The 22,002-nt window shown below is 36.1% G+C and overlaps 3 protein-coding genes across 5 annotated transcripts; all 3 read right to left on the reverse strand.

Annotated features, from left to right (window-relative positions):
- Positions 1–4,942: 4,942 nt before the first annotated feature.
- Positions 4,943–5,786, reverse strand: LOC145104917 (HSP20-like chaperones superfamily protein). The gene is made up of 2 exons (XM_079042079.1): positions 5,468–5,786; positions 4,943–5,375 (listed from the first exon to the last, which is right to left on the reverse strand). Exons 1-2 carry the CDS (start codon positions 5,712–5,714, stop codon positions 4,984–4,986), a joined length of 639 nt encoding a protein of 212 aa, XP_078898205.1. The 5' UTR covers positions 5,715–5,786; the 3' UTR covers positions 4,943–4,983.
- Positions 5,787–7,125: 1,339 nt separating this feature from the next.
- Positions 7,126–9,266, reverse strand: LOC145139501 (uncharacterized). 2 transcript variants are annotated; one of them, XM_079073322.1, is made up of 6 exons: positions 8,987–9,266; positions 8,770–8,881; positions 7,877–8,040; positions 7,700–7,787; positions 7,539–7,605; positions 7,126–7,451 (listed from the first exon to the last, which is right to left on the reverse strand). In XM_079073322.1, exons 2-6 carry the CDS (start codon positions 8,841–8,843, stop codon positions 7,398–7,400), a joined length of 447 nt encoding a protein of 148 aa, XP_078929448.1. In that variant the 5' UTR covers positions 8,844–8,881; positions 8,987–9,266; the 3' UTR covers positions 7,126–7,397. The 2 variants fall into 2 exon arrangements, with proteins under 2 accessions (XP_078929448.1, XP_078929478.1); XM_079073352.1 differs by lacking the exon at positions 8,987–9,266 and having other exon boundaries at positions 7,877–8,045.
- A 1,542-nt stretch (positions 9,267–10,808) lies between these two features.
- Positions 10,809–15,063, reverse strand: LOC145139619 (phospholipase D alpha 1). 2 transcript variants are annotated; one of them, XM_079073394.1, is made up of 5 exons: positions 14,949–15,063; positions 14,722–14,791; positions 14,122–14,222; positions 12,075–13,971; positions 10,809–11,471 (listed from the first exon to the last, which is right to left on the reverse strand). In XM_079073394.1, exons 3-5 carry the CDS (start codon positions 14,212–14,214, stop codon positions 11,038–11,040), a joined length of 2,424 nt encoding a protein of 807 aa, XP_078929520.1. In that variant the 5' UTR covers positions 14,215–14,222; positions 14,722–14,791; positions 14,949–15,063; the 3' UTR covers positions 10,809–11,037. The 2 variants fall into 2 exon arrangements, with proteins under 2 accessions (XP_078929520.1, XP_078929548.1); XM_079073422.1 differs by having other exon boundaries at positions 14,895–14,982.
- Between the last annotated feature and the right edge of the window lie 6,939 nt (positions 15,064–22,002).

Below are 22,002 nucleotides of genomic sequence, written 5' to 3' on the forward strand. Positions count from 1 at the left end.
AAATGGTGAATTAGCCTTCCTCTAGCACCACAAACGCGCTCTCTCTCTCTCTCTAGGGTTTCTCAGGGGGAAAGTGGCCGCAATGGAGGCTATAAAGGCCTTTAAATAGGGCACAGGCCCCGAGAATTGGGGTTTCATTTAACAGCGCGGACTCGCCGAGTCCACGCATCGACTCGTCGAGTCCTTCACTAAATCAGACCAGATATGCGCGATCCCACTCGGCGAGTCTGAGCGCCTACTCGCCGAGTCCCTTTCTAAAATTCAATATAAATACTTAAAATAAGATACCTGGGAATCCGGATGTTACATATATATATATATATATATATATATATATATATATATATATATATATATATATATATATATATTAACTTATAATACTATAAAGTATAAGGGTTGAATTTTAACTTTTAAAATTCTAAGGGCTTAACTTGGAATTAAAGTAGTCATAAGGGAAAACTTTACAAATTCCAAAACTTGAGGGCAAGTTTTGAAACTATTCAAAACTATTCAATTCCATAACTTATGTGTTTAAAGTAGTTTTAATTCAAAAAACTCTTCAAGTTCCATAACTTGAGGACAAGTTATGGAAGACTTTAAACTATTAAAAGAATATGACTTTTCTTTATTCATAACCTATGGAAATATTTATGAGTTTTATGAATCTTAAATGTGACTTTTCATATAACTTGAGGACAAGTTACAAAAACACATTTTAGAACCAACTCTTAGATTAATTTGGATTGAAAACAACAATTTCACATAACTTTTCTATTAATCTAAGCAACTCATAAGAACAAGATAATTCAATCAAACTTTTTCATGTAATCAGCCTAACCATGAAACTAATACAAAACATGAATCTATTGACAATTATCTTTGAAATTGGATTAGCATGAACATTACCACATCAAAAACAGGTTTATAAGTTGAAAAACAGCTTAAGGTAATGTTCCTAGTCCAATTCCAGCCAAAACAGTCGAAGATATGCTGTCTGGGGGTCCAACTCGTCGAGTGCATGAACCAACTCGACGAGTTGGATCGGTTTGAACACTTTTAAGGCATGGACTCGTCGAGTCACCTGATGGACTCGCCGAGTCAGATGCCCAGACAGCAAAAACTTCGATTTTTAAGCAGATTTTGCAAGTATAACAAGAAAACAAGCCTAGGCTCTAATACCACTGTTGGGTTTTGAGCATTCTAACACTCCTAGGTGTACATGCAACCCTAAATACCTTGGATCTATGTTTTTTTTTATTATACATGCAAATATGAACATTCCAAGGTATTACCCTAACTAGCATACAATCTTTTGATACTTGGGTAATAAACTAGATAGAAATACATACCTTGTCGATGTAGCTTGACTCCATGAAGCTCGAGAGCCTAGTGCCCCTAGTGTGACACCTCAAATGGTTCACACAACATCACCAACACATGGAATAACCATGAGAAGAAGACACTCATGCTCAAATCGGCTAGCCCCCATCTATGTATCACAAGTGCCGATTTCTTGAGCTAAAAGGGTCCTTATATAGTGTGCACATTAGGGTTACACCATGTAATCCATGACTTTACCCATTCCTTATGCTCCATGGGTTTTAACCTCCATGGAGTATCCATGGATCACCACATGGGTTAAACCCAACATAAGGAATCATGGATCATAAGCCCACATATATAAGAATGAATGATTTACACAATCAATCCCCATATATTTAATTAGTCTCTTTTGATCACTAAATTAATTCTTGATCAATACTAATTAAATAACATGATTTCATATTAATATATTAGAACTTATAATATATTAATATGTCACAAATGTCCTCTTCTCACAAACGGTCTATCCAAATGTTCCGATGCCATGCAACCCAAATGGACCATGCCGAGTCGGGTCAAGTACATACCAAATATAGTTATGGACTTAGACACTAATCCAACACAGCCTCCATTATCCTAAAATAGTCCCCTCGAAATCCTAGCCCCTTTTGAGAGAATATTGAGCCTTTTGAGTGAGTTGGTGTGTTTTTGGTTCATTTTGAAGAAAGAAGAACTCTTTGGAGAAGCATTGGGTGGTTTGAAGCTTGTAGATCTCGACCTTGCTCACCTTGATCATCCTTCTGGAGGTATATAGTCTCAACCTTGTTGCTTCATCTCTTAGATCTAGTTAGTTAGGGTTTTTGGCATATTTGGGTCCCTTAGGTTGATTCATGTGAGTATAAATTACTCCAGAAGCTTAGGATATTAGATCTTGATGTTTTTGAGGTCCCTAATACATAAAAATAGCATCTTGATGGATTTAGCTCAACCATGCATGAGTTGATGTTCATAATATGGAATTAGAAGGTTAGATTTTGGCTTTGGGCTTCTTTGAGCCATGTAAAGGCATCACGTTGATGACTTTGTCATTTAAGACATTTCCCAAGAGCAAAATCTTTGATTTGGACATTTAGACTTAATGCATTAAGTGATTAATGTGGATTTTGGGCTTCTGGGGAGTACGTTGGGCATAAATATGCATACGCTCAGCATAACGTGTTTAACCCCGTTCCTCTTTGTTGTTAAAGCATGTACGTTGGGCATAATAGGGTGGTACGTTTAGCGTACACACCAAAAGATATTTGGGTCATTGTTTGGGCCTTAGGTATTTATGGGTTTAGGTCATTATTGGGCCTTAGGTCTTTATGGATTTGGGCCATGGTTATATTGGTAAATTAAGAAAAGGGTAAATGGTCTTTTACCCTTAGCTGTTTGATTATAATTTGGACCATTTATTATGGGTTATTACCTTGATTATATATTAGGGTTAATTTTGGATATGTTCAGTGTGAGGAGTCGTTGTAGCAGCGGCCTGAGAGCGTAATTTGTTCAACTTTATATTGAGGTGAGTCTCCTCACCGAACTTGTGGGTCGAAGGCACCAATGTCGACCCACTGGAGTATGTTGTAGGATAATAATGGTCTTTGTGACACTTCCTGGTATGCATGTATGTGCTTGCAGTCTTTATGACTCTTGCTAGTATGACTGTATGCTTAGCTGTATGGGGTGAAATAGACATCTACCGGTTGAAAGATACCGAAGGCGTCGGAAGGGACTCAGGGGTGAAATAGACCCGTACTTTCTTTAGCATGATATGTATGTATGATGTATGGTATGTGGTATTTGGGGAACTCACTAAGTTTTGCACTTACGGTTTAAGTTTATGTTTCAGGTACTTCGAGTTCGAAGGGGAAGGACCTGGCCCAATCGCAGTGCATCCACCCGTCTTTAGCATTTTTATGATTTTTGGATTGTACTATGATAACTATTTTCATATTGACATGGTTAATATGAATATTTGATGGATTTTGGTTGACTTAAAAATAAAAAATTTCACTTATAATTTTTGGGATGTTACACTAGACCTCATGAATGGCATTTTCCATCACTTCTGAGCTTGTAGAGTGATAAAAATGGGAGTTTGGTCACTCTCATCCTTCCATGTTTGTATCTTTGGGCATTGAAGTGTGCTTTGGACTTGGGTTTGGTATCACGCTCCATTAAGCCATGTAAAGGCATAAAGTTGTATTTTTTGGTGTTTGAAAAATGAAAATTTTACCAATGTTTTTGAGATGTTACAATCGTCAAAATGGATCAAGCTTGGTAAATGATAGGTGTTTAGCATTGTTTTATTCATGTAACCAAAATAAGCTTAGATATATCGATATTTGACCATCATATAAAAGGCATCAGAGTAATTGGGCTTTCTTGGCTAATTAAATATTTATATTAAGCGAACTAAAAAATTAATGATTAATTAAATTATCAGTCCGTGATCAACATTTGATTACCTTTCTGAACAAGTTTTGACATTGAGATTTTCAGTTTTCGACGATTATTAGTTGTCGTTTTGACACCATATGTATACCCCAAAATGACGGATTTTGGGGTTGTTAGACACTCCAGAGACATACCATCGATTCGTCAAATTCAAATTCATCGGTCATAATTTATTTCGTAAGACTACATGCAAAAATTGTTTTATTTATCCTTCGGACATAAATTCTTTATTTTATTTATCTTTCGGACATAAATTCATGGGGGTCTACTATTGTTTTATCATACCAAATTGTTTTATTTAGTTGGAATTCAAGTCCATATTGAATTTTTTTGTTTGTTATTTTAGAAAATTTGTTTTATTTAGTTGGAATTCAAGTCCATATTGATTTTTTTTTTTGTTATTTTAGAAAAATTATATAAGAACTAGCAAGATGCTAAAAAAAATTATTAAAAAAAAAAGTTGAGTTTTAAAGATACCAAACCCAATTAACTTTTAGTATTTTGGTCTTTGTTACAAAGCCAAAAAAATACAATTGCCTTACAATTTTCACGAATGTGCAATGAAAAACCTTTTTAATTAGAATTGTATCTTTAAAAAAATGCATTCCGTCGTGAGAATAACCACTTCTAAACCTTTTTTAGCGATGGTGACAATTGCATGAATTTTTTACCACTCCATCAAACACATTAACCACTATTTCTAAACAACAATGAAGTAATAAACGATCCGCAGTTTCCACATATACCTCGCACAACCGGCACAAAAAAGAATAAACATTTACCCCCGGTCTTTAGAGATTATCTCTAGTCGGCAAGCGTTTCAAACAAAAACCACCACATTAAAATCTTAACTTTGGTTAATGGATACAAGAATGTTCCATTTGATGCCATTTATAACCACCAAAGCACTATCAATAAAACGTCTCATGTAAGAAGAATATCTCAGACTTATTTTGCATTTTTTATCCACCATGTATTGAAATTTCCACCACACACACACACACACACATATATATATATATATATATATATATATATATATATATATATATATATATATATATATATATATATATATATATATATATATATACACATTAGAATTATAATTCACAAGTCAATACATACATATACTCACATATAGATACTACTTAATTACTAGCCAACTTTAACCTCCTTGACATTCTTCTTCTTGGTGTCATCTTTTGGTATGATTACATGAAGCACCCCATCTTTCATCTCCGCCTTGATCTCCTCCACTTTAGCATCCTCCGGCAGCATCAGGCTAGTGTTATAGTACCCGTATCTGGCTGCAGTCCAATACTCCTCCTCGTCTCCTTCCTCCTCCTCCTCCTTATGCTCTCCTCGGATGAACAACATCCCATCTTCAACTGTAATCTTCACATCATCTTTCGACAGCCCAGGCATCTGATACTTGATGCTGTAACTCTCATCTTTCTCTTTGAATCTCCTTATCAGATGGGACAGAGACAAGTTTTCCAGTAGTCTGTTCATGTTCGCCGCCGCTTCCACGATGGCATGCCCAACACCTGGTGAATTTCAAGAAATCTTGGAATTATTTAGAAATAATTAAGAAAGAAAAAATTCGGTGGTGAATAATAGTTTAAGAGAGCGAAGGTACCGGAGAGAGAAGGAAGGACGTTCCGATCATTGTTTCTCGACCAAGGACGTGATCTCCGGCTGCGTCTCTTTGGTGAAAAGAGTTTGGGTTTTGTGGTAGATTCGGAGATGGAAAGCTCTTTTGTGTCTGATTTTTCAGGGTGGTCGGTGGATGTCGTGATGGTGAAACGGTGGAGGAATTGAGAGGTCCATTGTTGGGTTTTGAGAGGTGATCGGTGGCTGTGAGTGATAAAACGGGACATGGCCATTGTTGTGTTTGTGGTGATGGTGTTGAAATTGAGGGTAAATAAGAGATGGAAGAAGAAATGAGAAGTTTCTTGTTGTTCTCTTTTTTAAAATGAAAATTCTACTACCTTCTATAAGACTCTAAATCATTTTATTAATTTATAATTTTATAACATACTCAATAGAACTACAAATATTATTCACCAATATCTTGTTTTACTATTTTTTATCATTTGATTTTTGAGGTTGTTTTACTATTTTTTATCATTTGATTTTTGAGGAATTTTCTTATTAGTCGAAAGACATTTCTTAAATTATATGTTAAGCAAAAAATATTGCAAGGAACATGTAATTTGAGAAGTTTTTATCAATTACTACAATTTATAGCATAAAACATAATAACCAAATTTTTTACCAAAGAAATTATTTTTACCATAACAGGTGATTTCTTACCTTTTAATTGGCAAGAATGCATGCTTCCCCTCTCCTCTTCCTCTCACACACTATTACACTAATTCGAATAACCCCATGTTAAAAAATGAATTTTCTTTTGCCGGTTGTAGACCCTTTAATAGAAATCGGTAATTCGTTTTCCTTCTTCACATTCATAAAAAGTATTGAGGTGTTGTCATGAAAAGCAATGGTTTTAATTATTTTGAATACAATAAATTTGATCATATTGGAGATTGAGCAATGATATCTAGGGGTGTAAATGAGCCAAGTTAATCATGATCTTGACTCGTTTAAATTCATAGTGCTCTAGCTTAAGCCAACTCGATCCTTCTATACGGAACTCGAGCTCACCTTGTGAATAATCTCTTATGCTTAGGGGCAACTTCGTTGTTTTTAGGCTTGTTAGATGCTACTTTTTCTAGAACATGCAGTTTGCCTCCTTAAAACACTAAAACCATCTTCGTTTTCTCGAAACTACATCATAGAAAAAAAAATTACATGGGAAATTTCTTGTAGATACAACCCATATTTTCTAAGGATCTAGGATAAATAGAAAATGAAGGAGTTATTGGGATTTTATTTCAAAACGAATTTTTTTTTTTTGTAAAAGTGTTTATTAGCTTATGTGGTAGCGAATTTTTTTAAAAAAATGATTTGATAAGTTATTTGGTGGCAAAAAGTTATAAGTTACAAGATTTTTGTATGTTTGGCAAAACTATTTATAGTTGTAAAATGACAATGAAATTAGGCGGTAAAGAAAAAATGAAGGAAAGAGTGTGAGGTTCATATTGTCTTTCTATCTCAAAAGGTCATTAGTAGGGAACGACTTCTTGAAAACTCATTACTAGAGGTGAGGAAATGTCATTTAGTATGTATAATTACCAACTAGCAACCAAACACGAAAACAAAACGGATCTTACAAATTTCCAAGCAAAAACAAATGCCCAAAGAATAAACAGCGAATAAAGTAAAAAAGTAAAGTAACCAATTTTTCCTTTTCTTGTATTTTATGCAACATCTTACATCCCTAGGTGAGAAATAAAGTTACAAGTTTAAAGTTTAAAGTTTAAACCAGGGGGTTTTTACAAGTTCTGCCTATGGATCTAGTCAGTTAAATAGTCCAATACCAGAAAAATAAATAAAGGTTACAGTAAGCATAATAAATAAAAATAAAAATAAAAAGAATTCAACATAATAACCTAATGTGTTATTTTAAACCACAATTCAAGACTAAGTTTAATTTCCACCTATTTTCAATCATACAACCCTTCCTGCTCCCATACATCCCCCAAAAAATCTACCATTTCCTGCAAGTTTTAAGTTTTAACCAATATTGTAAGTCTTCCTCATCCACAAAAAAAATAAAAATAAATAAAAAAATAAAAACGGCTTACAGAAAGAGGAATGGGCTTTGCAAAGGGCTTGTTGCTACCTAGCAAACTATCATACGTAACATTCTTACTGCAAAAACCGTTAAAAAAAATGCTTCTTTAAACTTTTCTACAAAATTAATCTAATTTTATTCAAATAATTTGAAGTAAAAAAAAAATGTTACCTCAATCTTGGTTCGCGAGGCTTGTTTCTTTGTCTATTTCTTTTATTTCCTATCCACTGCTGTCTACTTTGGTTCCACAGAAGAAAACCTATTACCAAATTTTATTATTTGAAATAAGAATAAAAGAATACATGTGAAAATTAATAAAAGGGTAAAAAATATATATAATGTTCTTGCCATGATTTATGAAGTCATGAGAATCAAGAGATGGATCGCGTGTGTTGTCCATGTCAAATCTACTACTTGTCCAGGTGTCATCTGCCATACAAGGTTTTGACATTGGGCGAGTTTGCCTTTGACTTTTGATCAGTTTGTGCTTCGCATCACATCCAAGACAGCAACTGCTCTGTTACAAATGATGTCATTGAATAAACTTACAAGTTAAAAGATTAAGATTTTCTTTACCTCTTTTAATCATCTTATCAACATTTTAATCTTAATGTATGTTATTATAAGATGCAACACATGAGATAACACACATAAACTTTTATATAAAACCCATTTTAACCTCTTACACTTGCAATTACACAACAAAGTTAGAATCTTTATTTGAATTTAGACCTTTATTATATCTATAGCCTTTTACCTATAAAGCTACTGTTACACCATATAAGTTCATATATTGGTGCTAGAGAGGATGATAAAAAGTTCAATTTTTCTTTTAGGAACAAGAAAATATCATGATTTATTGTGTTTCAGGTATGAAAATATCATGATTTATTGTGTCACAAATGGAACCACTTAGTGACAATTGAATATAGGATTAGAAAGTCACAATTCATCATTATGCACCTTCTTTCTAGGTCTTGAATCTAGGGCTTTCTAACAAGCAATCGTTTTTGTATTCATGAATTTCCCCTACCAATCGTAAACATAACAAGAACATAATGAAAGGATGGTATACAATCTCATGTTCAGCAAAAAAAGATTGATTCATATTATTACACAGCAAAAACCTAATTAGTAAATGTGCAAAAAAAAAAAAAAAAAAAAAAAAAAAAAAAAAAAACAATCGGCAGAAAGATGAATGAGAAGAAAACTCCAGAAATTGATGGAATGAAACAACGTACCCCATACAGGCAACAAGGTGAAAGAGCCAAGCTGTTACAAATCCAAAACGTAGCAGTGCTCCAACAAGAAACATCGATTTAATTTCACCAAAGGAGGAAAGATCAATAGGCCCTGATTCAATAGAGGTGTTGAATTAATCATATATAGCTGAAACATTACGGCGATTGCAAAATAAATTAACGTTGACATAAAGAGACGCGTCGTAAAGGGGCATACATTTGGTCTCTTTCCTTCCCTTTGGGTGGTAATCTTTGAATGATCCCCTTCTGAAACGGAAAGGATTGGAAGCCCTAGGTCGAGAGGATAGCGGCGAACTCAGATACTTGGAAATTATTCTTCTTGGCTGATGAATTTTTGGCGAAAGATTGCAGATCCAAGATTATTGAAACGCGAAAAAAAATGTTAAATTATGTTTAGATAGATACTCCACGGATCTTGCTGGATGCTACCAGGAAGTCGGCCATATCCAAAAGTCCAATCTACGCCTAATATCATTTTGGTTAAACTCCATATATGACGAATTTTATTGTTTTTGTTGACCATCATAGCCCTACAAGATCTTATTTTTGTTTTGTTTAAAGGTTGTTATTTTTCGGTAATCTAAGGTCATAAAGGGTTTAATACATCATTTTGTGGAAATTGGAAGGGTTTATAGGTTGTTTTTGTCATGTCATATTTGTTAGAAAAATTAAATATTATTTTATTTTTTTTTTCCTATTTATTCTTCATATCATATAAGATTATGACACGTGGATACAATTAATTATCTATCTTAATTTGTCTTGATTTAATAAATAAAAGGATAAGCAGAAAGAAATTATAAAAAAAATATTTGATTTCTCTTGAAAGAAATTGTTATGTCATTGTTTATATTTTACTCTTTTAATTAGTGTAACTAGTACACACCTTAAATGATCCATACACTCATTCATCTCTCATCTTGCTTCAACAAAAACCATTCTCATCTACAACCGTTCGAAAAGGCAAAATTATGGAAGAAGGTAATCAGAATCGGGTGTAATATCAAAAGCAGAGTTGTGTTTTCATCGTCGAGCTTCTATTTTATCTACGATCTCTTTCATGAACGACGCCCGGTGTTCGCCGTCCACCACTAGGCTGATGTCAAAACGTGCACAATCATCGCACCGCCCTCCGGTTCGCGGTGAAGTCAGAGAACATCGAAATCGGCGAGACATTAGAAAACATATTGTACGCTTCAATCATATCAGCTTCATGTTCGGCACCTTGTGGAGGATTTTCGGATGGTATTCATCGGCTTAGAGAATACATATATAGCATTCCTCAAGAGACTATATGGAGGAATACAGAAGCTAGACATGTTTTCGGAATATATGAGGGCTATTGTAGGTCTACGACCTACGCTCGAACTCCAGTTGGTCAACACATAGTCATTCTATATGGAGATCGGGTTACATCATGGATAAAATCTTTGCGTTTTGATTTTGAAGAGATATTTCTCATGAGATTCAAGAAAAGGTGCATTGGTATATACCTTTTTGTTGATGACATTATGTCGAGTGGCAATGCAACATCTCACTTATGGTTAATTTAAAATATCAGTTAAATTATAGATAAAATATTAAGCAACATCTCACAAAATCCTTTGTTTAAAATTAAGTAGGAGGGATGTTCCAATTAAGTATCATCTTCCAAATCTTACACTAAGCATCAACTCCTCATGTTCGTAAACGTTCTTATCACATGTGTCACGTGTCATAATAGTACATTAATCTATGAAGTTTGATGAGTTACACAGGGTTAGACATAATATAATCATCACAATCCATAAACATAACATGATGATTTAGTCATACTCAGTTTATGAACATACTGAGTAGTGAGTACAGTTATAAGTCTTCATCATACCCATTTTTGAACCTCACCACAATGACGGATTATCGGTAGATATCATGTGGTCAATCCACATACCCATCACACGAGTGTTTGCAAGGTTCAAACGACAGTTTGGGGCCCTATTGGGATTTATGTTGTAACATGTATGTATGAAAAATATATATGTTATGAGATTCCTTTTATAGATAAAAGCATATATATCTCACTTAACATACATTATACATATAACAGGAATCACAAAGATATTAGAAGTTGCATCAACTAAAAGTCATAGTTAGGGAAAACAAGTAAAAGACAATACAAACCACTAGAAAACCCAAGTCTTCCCTCATTTAACCACATCCAAAGCAAACATACCTTATTATTATTATTATATACCAACCATAAAATTCTCAGGCTGTAAGAATTGGAGGAAGGTAATCAGATTTGGCACCAAGAACACGAGCCTTAGTATCCGGAAAAAACTCCGTTCCTGGCAATTCCGTAACATTACCTTCACTATCAACCCCAATCGGGTATCGCAACAAATGACCTGGCAAATCCTGTTCAAGATTCTCACTTGCAAACAAATCCCAATATTTCTCAGCAATCTGATTAACCTTTTTCACACAGTTTATGTTTTCTGGGTTCTGGAAGCTTTCATCAAGCATCCCCATGTGTTCGTACCATAAAGCCATACGAAACCCATATATCTGACCCCTTGCTGGTTCACGGGTCGATAAATGGAAAGGCTGGTAGGCTCCCATTGCTATCTCGGTATCCCGAGCACCGTCCATGGATCGCTGGTTTATGTTTGCTGATCCGATGATAATGTATTCGTCATCCACTGCAACACACAAGTGAAGATTGAAGAAGAAAGTTGTTAGACTGGATTTTACATTTTTGGACCCTGAATTTAGATGATTGTTTTGGCTTTGCTTAAGCAAGTTTGTAATTTTGGTCCCTCAATAGTTAGATCTACCTATTCAACTGTTAACTTTTTTAAACGACCATTGAAGAAAAAAATATTATACTGGTATATTACATTTTTGGTAGAGTTCAAATTATTTTTTGGGTTTTGGTTTGCAATTTGGTCTTTATTTTGATGTTTCATAATGATTTTGGTCCCTGAATCATAATATCTAACTACTCGTTTGTTAATTAATTTAAAATGACCATTTTGCCCTGTACCACAAGGACAAAATGGTCAGGTGGTCCAAGGGAAAAATAATCTCAGGCCATTTTGATGTTTCATAATGACTTTGATCCGGTGGTCCAAGTGAAAGATGGTCATTTTTAATTGATAAACAACTAAGCAGTTAGAAACTTAGAATTAATGATTTAGGGACCAAAATTGCAAATTGTGACTCCTTTAAAAACCAAAACCGAAAAAATCATCTAAACTCACGAAACAAAATTGTAATTTACTCGAGTTATTATGATATTATACCGATCATCATTTTGGCATGAACATAGATCATGAACCTCCGAGCCTCCTGAGCTTTCAAGTAATCCGTATCCGGGTCTGGCGATTCCGAGGGTACATATTCACCCTCCTGTTTCATCTCACGATTCCCAAGGCAAAAAAACGTAAGATAATCTCTCGGGTCTTCTTCAAGCCCCTGAACCTGAAGAGCCTGAATAATATCTTTATACATCATATCCATAGTCCTCCTTTGCCAATCCAATATAGCTTGAACCGAAGCACTTTCCGGTATCCCTTCCGGCCACATCGGGACCACAACATAAACCGTAAACTTTTCACCCGCCTCAATTTTAGTCGTTATTTTCAACGAAAGTTCTTTCGGGATTAAATGTAAAGCACCAACATCTTCTCCTTTAATGCCATCGGGTTCCCACCCGTATGAGCTTCCTAGGAAATACTGGTTTTCTATATAGATGAAGCGTTTGGCTCTTCGGATAGCGTGAATATACGCGTCTTGTATACTTCGGTCAATGATGTTGTCCTTTCCACTGACTAGACCGGCTTTCGCCGCCTCTTCCGGTGTGTCCGGGAACCCAAAAGCGGCTCCACCGTCGATTGACCGGAAAACCTGAACGTTCCATGTCTCTTGGTCATCCGGGAACATGATCGGAGACGGAGGGGTAATTTCGTCCAATTCTCGTAAATTGACCAAAACGTCCTTCCCGCCTTGTTTTTTCCACCTTTGTTCGAAGTTAAATAACACGTCCCACGCAACCGGTCCTTCGAGTCGCGAATGTATGTCGTGCCACGGCTCGCGGGGTCCACCTTTTGTTATCGTAGCACCGGGGTAGTTAGGTTGGTGGAAATCGTCGTGGTGGGCGGTGTCCAAAGTTCGGAAAAGGGAATGGAATGGGGAATCGTATCGCCCGTCGCAAAGATCGATTCCGCCAACAAAGCTTACAACTCTCCGGTTTTGTGATTCCGGAGTCGGCATTGCAGAATCCACCACAAGAATTTTCTGGTGGTGAGTGAACATGGTGGAGATTTGGAGGTCTTGAATGAAGCTTCCACCATCATCGGGATTCCGAGGGCATAAAACACAATGGACTTCGCTACCCCGGAAGTAGTTTTCAGTATCTTCATCGTGAGTCGCCATTAATCCGTCTTTTTTGAAAACATCTACAGAAGTTCTATCGTCCCAAACAAGCATAAGAACACGAACACCTTCACTTGCTTTGGTTTTTAGAAGCTCACCAAGCGTGATATCACCTCCCGCCTTTTGCCTTCTTGTATCTCTTATCAAAGTAATCCCGGTGTAAACAGACCACCCGGTGATATAAATGAAGTGTTTTGCATTTGTGATGGCATCAAACACATCTTCCCAACATCTGTGTGGTTCGTAATTTTTTCCACCAGCGAGGGGTATTTCGGGGATGAAATTGTCGGGGACATGGGCGTCTTGGTATAAAGAAACACGGCATCCTTGTCTTTGAGTGAAGAATGTGTAAGGGACTCCGGGGTATTTTCCGCTTTTGACCCCGACATTCCAATTTCGGTCTTGAGTGACATCAAAAAACTGTAGTTTCACATGGATTTTGGAACCCGCACTTATGGGATTTTTGTTAGTATCCAGGATTTCAACCCATCTGTCTAATTCTTCCCCTTCTAAGAGATCTCGAACAGGGACATAAGCTCTTCCGAGTAATGTTGCACCAATGGGATTATCATCTTTGACAGTGAATATAACATCAGAAGCAAGATGAGCACAGTAAATGTGGAAGGACTCATACCACCTTGGGTTCTCGACCTCATTCTCAATCTTCCTAGTCCTTCCAACTCTGGCTTTTTCTAGATCGATTGTTGCATAAATTTTGGCAGTTCCTTTCCCAAATCCAACAGTCTCCTCTATGTTAGCCACCAACTGCCATAAGAAACAACTCCAATGAGATCAAAAAGTCAATTGCTAAACTTTTTGCCTTTTTGAAAAAAGGAACAAATGTTTAATCGATAGAATGAAATTGGAAGTTGGATCTTCTCAATGAAAAGACATGGGGTATAGGTATATGCATACCTTTTTGAATATATTTCCGCCACCACTCGAATGAAGCTTATCAACTTCGTAGATTGTCACATGAAGAGTGCCATGGAGCAGTATCTGAGCCATTATGTATCCTGCAGCATACGTTACAACACGATTCAGTAACATTTTTACACAAATATGAATTGAAGCGACTTGACATAGCCTAAATGCCTAATTAACTAAAAAAAAGCTAGAAACAACGAGATTGACCGTAAGTTGAAAATAAACTGTTTAAACAAACATGAATTGAAGTAATTCGAATATAGTCTAATCGAATCAAAAAAAAAATTATCCACGAAACTGACTGTAACTTGAAAATAACTTGTTTACACAAATATCAACTGAAGTAACTTAAAAGTAGTCGAATCGAATCAAAAACCCCCCACATCAACGAAATTCACCGTAATTTGTAAAGATCGAGTGATACGGTGTTGCAAATCGGATTATATTTGCATCAACGTAATTTTTAAAAGGCAAGTGATACAGTGTTTCAGATCTGAACATATATCGCGTCAACAAAATTCACCGCAATTTGTAATGGAGATACAATTTTGCGAATCGGAATATATAATTAGTACGTGCGATTCAAACCTGCTTATCTGCGAAAGGAAGAATCTGAACTGAAATAACTTGGCTACAGTTGAATCCGATCAAAAAGCCTCTGCATCAACAGAAATTCAAAGTAAAATTAGCATATAACAAGTTATACAGTAGCTCAAATATGATAATCAAAATTCTTATCATCTACATGAAAAATTATATACAGAAAATTGCGGAAATCTGGTAAGATAATTGAGAGGATGTGGTCCGAAACATACTGAAGAAATGTAATGAGAGAATGGAGACGGCAATCAGTGAAAGATTGTGACCGGGCAATCGTTTAGAGGCCCCCAAGTCCAACTGAGTCATGACACCCACCCTGCAATCTAATCTGCTTTATAAATTAGACTTCAATTATTTTATGGTGACGCGGCATATGTGACAAACTGACAATTATCCGTCCTACACATCGTGACTCTCGTGTACAAAGAATAATTTAAACGATTGTTTATTTGATAACAATATGATTAGTTTATGATAAATATATGACATGCCTATTTAGAATAAAAATCAATTTTTGATAACTAAAATCAATATTTAAAGTTTATTTTGATAAGATGCTTCTCAAAATAAAAATTAAATAGAAACGGATATTTTTAAATACAATGGTATTATATTTATTTAGACAGGCAAAGAAACACCCAAAAAAAAATGAAATATAAAAGGTAAACTATAACATGCTTAAATAAATGCATTTTTTGCATTATTGTTGTATTTCTAACTCTTTTATTTATTCAGAAATTTTTTATGATATGTTTTTGTTTTGTTTCTATCCCTTTCAAATGGAAAATTATCATATTGCCTTTATTATAAATTTTATTATTATTATTTATTATTATAATTATAATATAAATTTAAAAAATAAAAATAAAAACTAAAATCAAAATCAATAAATACTTATAACCTAAAATCAAGATTCAAGCTTCGTGCTACTCAATTTCTCCCCCTCCCTTGAACTTTTCATCGTTCCAAAGAGCATCACCACCGACGACCCTTTTTGGTAAACCACGTCATTAAAGCCGGCGGCACATCAACCTATCGTGAAGTCATCATATGAATGTGGACATAATCCTGTTAATAGAGCCATCTTGTTCAAAATCATGTTTCATCACCATCACCATGGACAATCGTGTTCGAAATCTCATTTCATTACCATCCGAAAACCTAGGGGTGGCAAATCGGACACTCGTGTCGTGTTTTTGTCTGACACAACACAACATGACAATGTTTTATGTAACACAAACACGACCCGATGTCGTGTTTTTTTAACTAACACGCAAAACGAATCAATTGAAAAACGATAAATACAACACGACACCACAATGATAACATAAAATACCAATTAGTTTACTTAAGTAATGTTTAATCATACATAACACGAGAAACCCGAAAAACACGACAAACAATTGCTAAATCATGTCAATTTCGTGTCGAAATTTGAACACGAACACGACACGACATGACACGACATCGTGTTTTTTTAAACTTGACACGAACACGAATTCGGATTTCAGATTCATCCTAGTTTTGTTTCGTGTCATTAATTGTCACCCCTAGGAAAACCACAGCTACTGTCAGCGGATGATCAAGCGGATGATCAATAGGCGATGAGTGGATATTGATTTCGATTTCTTCACCTAAGGTTTTTGAGGTTTAATTTGAGGTACATCACGAATCAAAATTCATATAAATACTTATCAACATCAACATCACCATCTTCGATTTCTTCATTTGAAGTTCAAATTCAACCTTGTTTGAGGTTTAATCAAAGAATATTAACACTAAAATATCTCTCGTCTCTTTCTCTATCTCTCCTTGGCAGGGGCAGACCTAGGGGGTCCATGGTGGCACTAGCAACCCCTAACTTTTCCGGCCGCAGTGGAAAATTTTCGAAAATTTTATTTTTTCTACTACCGTGCAACCTCTGACTTTCCTGTGCAACCCCTACTGTGAAATCTTGCGTCCGCCCCTGCTTCTTGGTGTAACAACTTTTGAATTTCTAGGTTTGTTAGTCCCTAATCTGCTTGTGTATCAATCAGATTCGTTTGATGGTGCGGAATCTCAATCAAACGGATGATGTCAGATCAAATAGAAGAGAATGAGAAGAAGATGATGATGAATCTTGTATGTATTTATATGAATGAAGATCCGGATACAAGATTCACACACACTAACACACACTCTCTTTTCTCTAGTTTCTCTCTCTAGAACACCTTCAAATGCACACACTTAAGCTCCTCTAGTGTTCTATGTGTTCATCACTCTACTCCTCACCCCTTACACCTATATTTATACATAAGAAACATGGGCTTGGTGAACATGGGCCGTGAATGGGTTTACGGTCGTAAATGGGTTTACGGCCGTAAACACCCATTGGGCCGTAAACAGGGTTTACGACCATAAACCTGTTTACGGCCGTAAACACCGAGCTGTTTACGGTCCTAGACATAAAAATACATTTTCCTAGAAAAGCAAAGTATAAACCATATTTTTGACCCAACAATCTTCCCCCTTGGTTTATAGCTTTCTTTTCTTTTCTTAAATGACCCAACAAGCTCCCCCTAAAAAGTAGCTGGCTTTCTTGTTCATCTTCATTGTAAGCTTGGCTTCAGCATTTATCTTCAAATTCTTCACAACTTCAAGATGAACTTGATGAATCTTCAATGAACGACTTCATCTTGAGCACTTGGGCATTTCTTCAAAATTTGGCTTTGAACGATCGTTGGGTGAGGAGGCTTGACGTACTGATTCTTGAAAGATAGCGCTTTCAACTTGAGAATCTTCAGAGAGAACATCAGAGAGAACAAATCTTTTGGATCACTTCAGCAGGTTTAAGATAGCAGCAGACTCATTGAGGAGGCTTCAATGCAATCCGTCACCTAATCTTCAATTTCAGCTTCACCTTGCTTCTGGGGTTGAAAGATTGAATGTCGAAAGAATAATCTTCATTTCTTGCTCCTTCGAATGAGAATTCTTCGATGATCACGGATGAAGCTTTGGCTCAGAAATCTTCGACACAAACTCCATGAGTTTCATCTTCACCTGAATTTACTTTTCAAGACAAAACAAAACTAAAAGAAAACTTAGCACACAATATTTTTGGATTTTTCATATTTTCTGAAAAAGAAATAAAACAGAAATAACACTATTTTTGGATTTTTAATTTTTTTTTATTTTTGTTTGGTTTTTAAAATTTTTAATTCTCCCCTAATATTTAAATTAGAAGAAACTATGAACAAATTTAACAAAAATAAAATGATATCTAACTTTAAGAGTGATTTGGGATCAAAGTTTTTAGACAGCCTTTATCCGTTTATCAGTACCTCTCCCTTCATGAATAGATCTGGTCAATCGCTGGTATTGTGGTCCACTTAAACACGAGAGATTGTGACAAGATTAGGACATACTACAAGTGACAAGACAATGTGATCCTATGTTCCTAGATAATATGCCTAAAGGACCATTCAGCTGACGACGACCAAAGATATTGTTGTCCACCTAAATTGAGCAGTGAGATCTACAGACAACCTAGTGATTGTTCAATTTTAAATGTACTAGAACATGTTTCCAGCTTCCTGACATACCCCAATAATCAGAAACTTCCAAAGTACTCCTTACTTTAGGTGAGCAGACAATTATTATGATAGAAGTCAGATTTAGAATGCATATGCTATACACCCAGGTCGGATCTCTTCCAATCTCGCAGAGGATGAAACATATGACTAACTGAAGTTTTAGAGCGATTGAGAAGAAGAATGGTGCATATACTGTGTACCAGGTCGGATGTATTTCAATCACGCAAAGGAGACAGCATATGGCTAACAGGCAGGAAGAATTGCATAAATAGAAGATGCATAGAAATAGAGTTGCATATGTTGCAGTCCAGTTCGGATGTATTTCAATCACGTAGAGGAGGCAACATATGACTAACAGAAAGAAAGCAAGAAAATAATTTTCTACAGACCTACTTTATCGGAATTCCCCAGTCGCCCCATCAATACCGGAATTAAGGACAAAGCCTGTACATCGAGGAAGAGTTAAACCACAGTTCTAGATACGGATTACTTTAATGTGACCGGTGGATTATCATGTATATCTCCCTGCTCAACCTATCCGAGCGTCGTATTGTCAGGCTAAACGGATTTAACTAGGTCAAGATTTGTCAAGTCTTTGAATTCCTAAAGTTCAACTCTGCCTAGTCAAGTCCATTTAGAATCTTTCGTGCCTACCAGCGCATCGAACACAGAGCCTAGACAATTCAGATTTAGTCCCTTACACAGATTCAGATTGCCTGTTATCACATGATTATATCACTTCCCAAAACATCTCCCTCAAACTCATTTCATAACCAACATATTTTTGGATTTTCTGATTTTCTAATGTTTTTGGATTTTCTTAAATTTTCTAATTTTTGTTTTGTTTTTATTTCTCCCCCTAAATTTGTGCATAGGAGAGAAACGAAAGTAAATGCACAAATTTAAACTATCCTAAAACAAAAATTAGTCTTTAAAGTGAATCAGCTTAAGAAAAACTCAGGAGTATAGAGAAGAAAACTCAAACCGTAAGTCACCGATTGAATTTGCATTCAGAAGGTCTGAGAACAGCACGCATAATCTCAGAACAGATCCGAAAATTCTTCATGTCATTAAGCACTAACCCCATGTGTGATCCCTTCTTTTCTTCCTTTCCCGCAAAGGACACATACTCCCAAACAAAGTTATGAATGTTGTACAGTTGAGAGATGTCCCCTATCATGTGCCTGGAACAGCCACTACCAACAAACCGAAGTCTGATGATATGCCTCCATAGCTGCTCCGACACAGAGCAGGATTAGTTGGTCTTTGGAACCCAGTCCATTTTGAAACTAGGTTGACCTTTTTCATCCTTGCACGGTACTCTCTCCCATGACATGTCCTTCTTATCACAAACAGAAGATGTAGAAATATTAGAGTCATTAGTTGATTTGGGAGAGTGAGCCTTTGGAACCCATTTGTAGTTGGGTTTGACCCATTTCTTTTTCGATCCGATGGGTGGCTCAGTACTTGCTTTTGATTTTGATGTCGGCCGTTGAGATGACTTTGACCTAGCCAGTCTTGGTTTCATTGTAGCATCTCTTGAAATTGGCTTCTGGGCCGGCATTCCCTTCTTGCCCTTGAGATCCAGATTCTTGGCCTTGTGGGTTTGATTCTTGGCCTTTTGCGCGTTCCAGTCACCATTGTCTGAACGTGACCTTGAGGGGTTCCTTTTGGAGTATCTCCCTCTTGGCGCGTTCTGCCACCCTTGTGCATAGTAGGGAACATATGCGCTATTAGGACAATTTCTGGCAATGTGTCCAGGTGTTCCACAGTGAAAACATGTCTTTTTCTTCACTGTGAAGTTGTTTCTTCCTGCCCCTGGTGGCGTGTCCTTGCCTTGTCTCTTATTTTTCCCACAAGCACAATTGCAACAAGCCGTCGGTTGTTTCACTTGATTTGGTGGCCTGTATTTCTCAACAGCAGGTTGATCAGAAACAGCTGAGTTCGAAGCAACATATTCAGAGTTCAAGGAGATGTTGGTTTGTTCAATGGTTTTCTCCTTGTTCTCATCTTCTGCTACTTTACCTGCACATGAAGCAGAAACATTAGTATTTTCAACCTGAATACCTCCTGACACAAATCCAGCTGGTTTGTCATATTGAATATGTGCCTCCCTGTCAATTTCTTCCTGTGTCGTAGGGATGGATGTGTAGTTATGATTGAAAGGTGGAGGAACACTATCATACCCTAGACCCTTGTTTTGATTATCTTTGAATTTTAATTGGGTTTCAAATAAGGACTCAACTGTCTTACTTGACGCAGTATAATTTTTGAAACTAACATCTGTTTTTCCACACTTAATTTTCAAAGCGTCAAGCTCTTCAGTTACAACATCAAGTTGTCTCTTAATATAGTCATAAAGTTCACATTTTTCACTGTATTCTGTCTGAATTCTCTTAAAATCCTTTATTTTTGTTTCTAACTGGGCCTTCAGGAGTTTCTGTCCTTTCCTGAGTTGATATCCTTCATATCTCAGGTCCTCAACTTCTCTTTTTAATAAATCATTATGTTCACGAAGAAGTTTAATCGTAGCGTCACATGATTGAGAACATGAAACTTCACATGATTGAGAACATGAAACTTCACATGATTGAGAACATGAAACTTCATTGACCGGAAGGTTTGCGGAACTCATTGTTTTTCCACACTTCAAAGCGTCAATTTCTTCAATTATATCAGCAAGACTAAGACTATTAAGATCTTTTGTCTTCTTGATGACAGCCACGCTCTTATCCCACGATTTCGGAAGTGAATTCAACAGCTTTTTGTTTATCTCAGATTTAGTCAAGAAAATCCCAGCTATATTCATCTCAGTAGTAAGTGTAGTAAATCGCTGCAACTGAGCTTCCAGGGATTCTCCAGGGATATAATCGAACATGTTGAATATTTGTCTTAACATATCCTGACTCTCTTTCATGTCTTCATTTCCCTTGTTGACCTCAAAAGCCATTAAAAGTCAAATTTAAAGAGTCAAGCTTAAAAGTCAAACAAAAAAATGCCCTTTGACTATAAACCTCAAAAGTCAACCTTAAAAGTCAAATTTAAAAAGTCAAACTCAAAAGTCAAACTTGAAAAGTCAAACTTAAAAGTCAAACCGAAAAGCTAAATTTGAAAATTTAAAAGTTAAACGAGAAAGTCAAAGTTTAAAGTCAAAGGACAAAATTTAAAGGTCAAAGTCAAAATTTTAAGTAAAAAATCAAAAATAAAATTCAAAATTTAAAAACTAAAATTTTTGGTTGAAAAAGAAATTTAAAAATGAAAGAAATTGATTTTTGGGGTTAAAAGTGTTAAATATGCAAAAGTGGTGCGACAGGTAGTGTTTATGAATTAAATTGCGAAGGTTTGTAGCATGTGATATGTTGGTTCAACTGGTAAGGTGGAGGGCTGATGAATCAGAGGTCTTGAGTTCGAACCCCGTCACCTCCAATTCGCCTCCGATTTTTGTTGAACGCTGCTGCAAGTCGTAGACCAAGCCGCGTTGCCGAGCCGTCCTCCAAGCCGCGATCAACCAAGCCGAATTCCGAGCCGAGGCGCAGACGATCCGAGCCGTAAACCGCCGAGCCGTAAACTCTGGCGACCGTAAACCCTTCAAGGACCGTAAACTCTTCAAGGACCGTAAACACAGCTTCAGATCGCGAAAAAAACGACGTTTTTCACCATTTTTGTTCCAAAACTCGATCAAAAACTCGTTTTTACG

The sequence above is a fragment of the Lactuca virosa genome, chromosome 1 (genome assembly GCF_052849685.1).
Source record: "Lactuca virosa cultivar CGN04683 chromosome 1, Lactuca_virosa_CGN04683_v6, whole genome shotgun sequence".
NCBI lineage: Eukaryota > Viridiplantae > Streptophyta > Magnoliopsida > Asterales > Asteraceae > Lactuca > Lactuca virosa.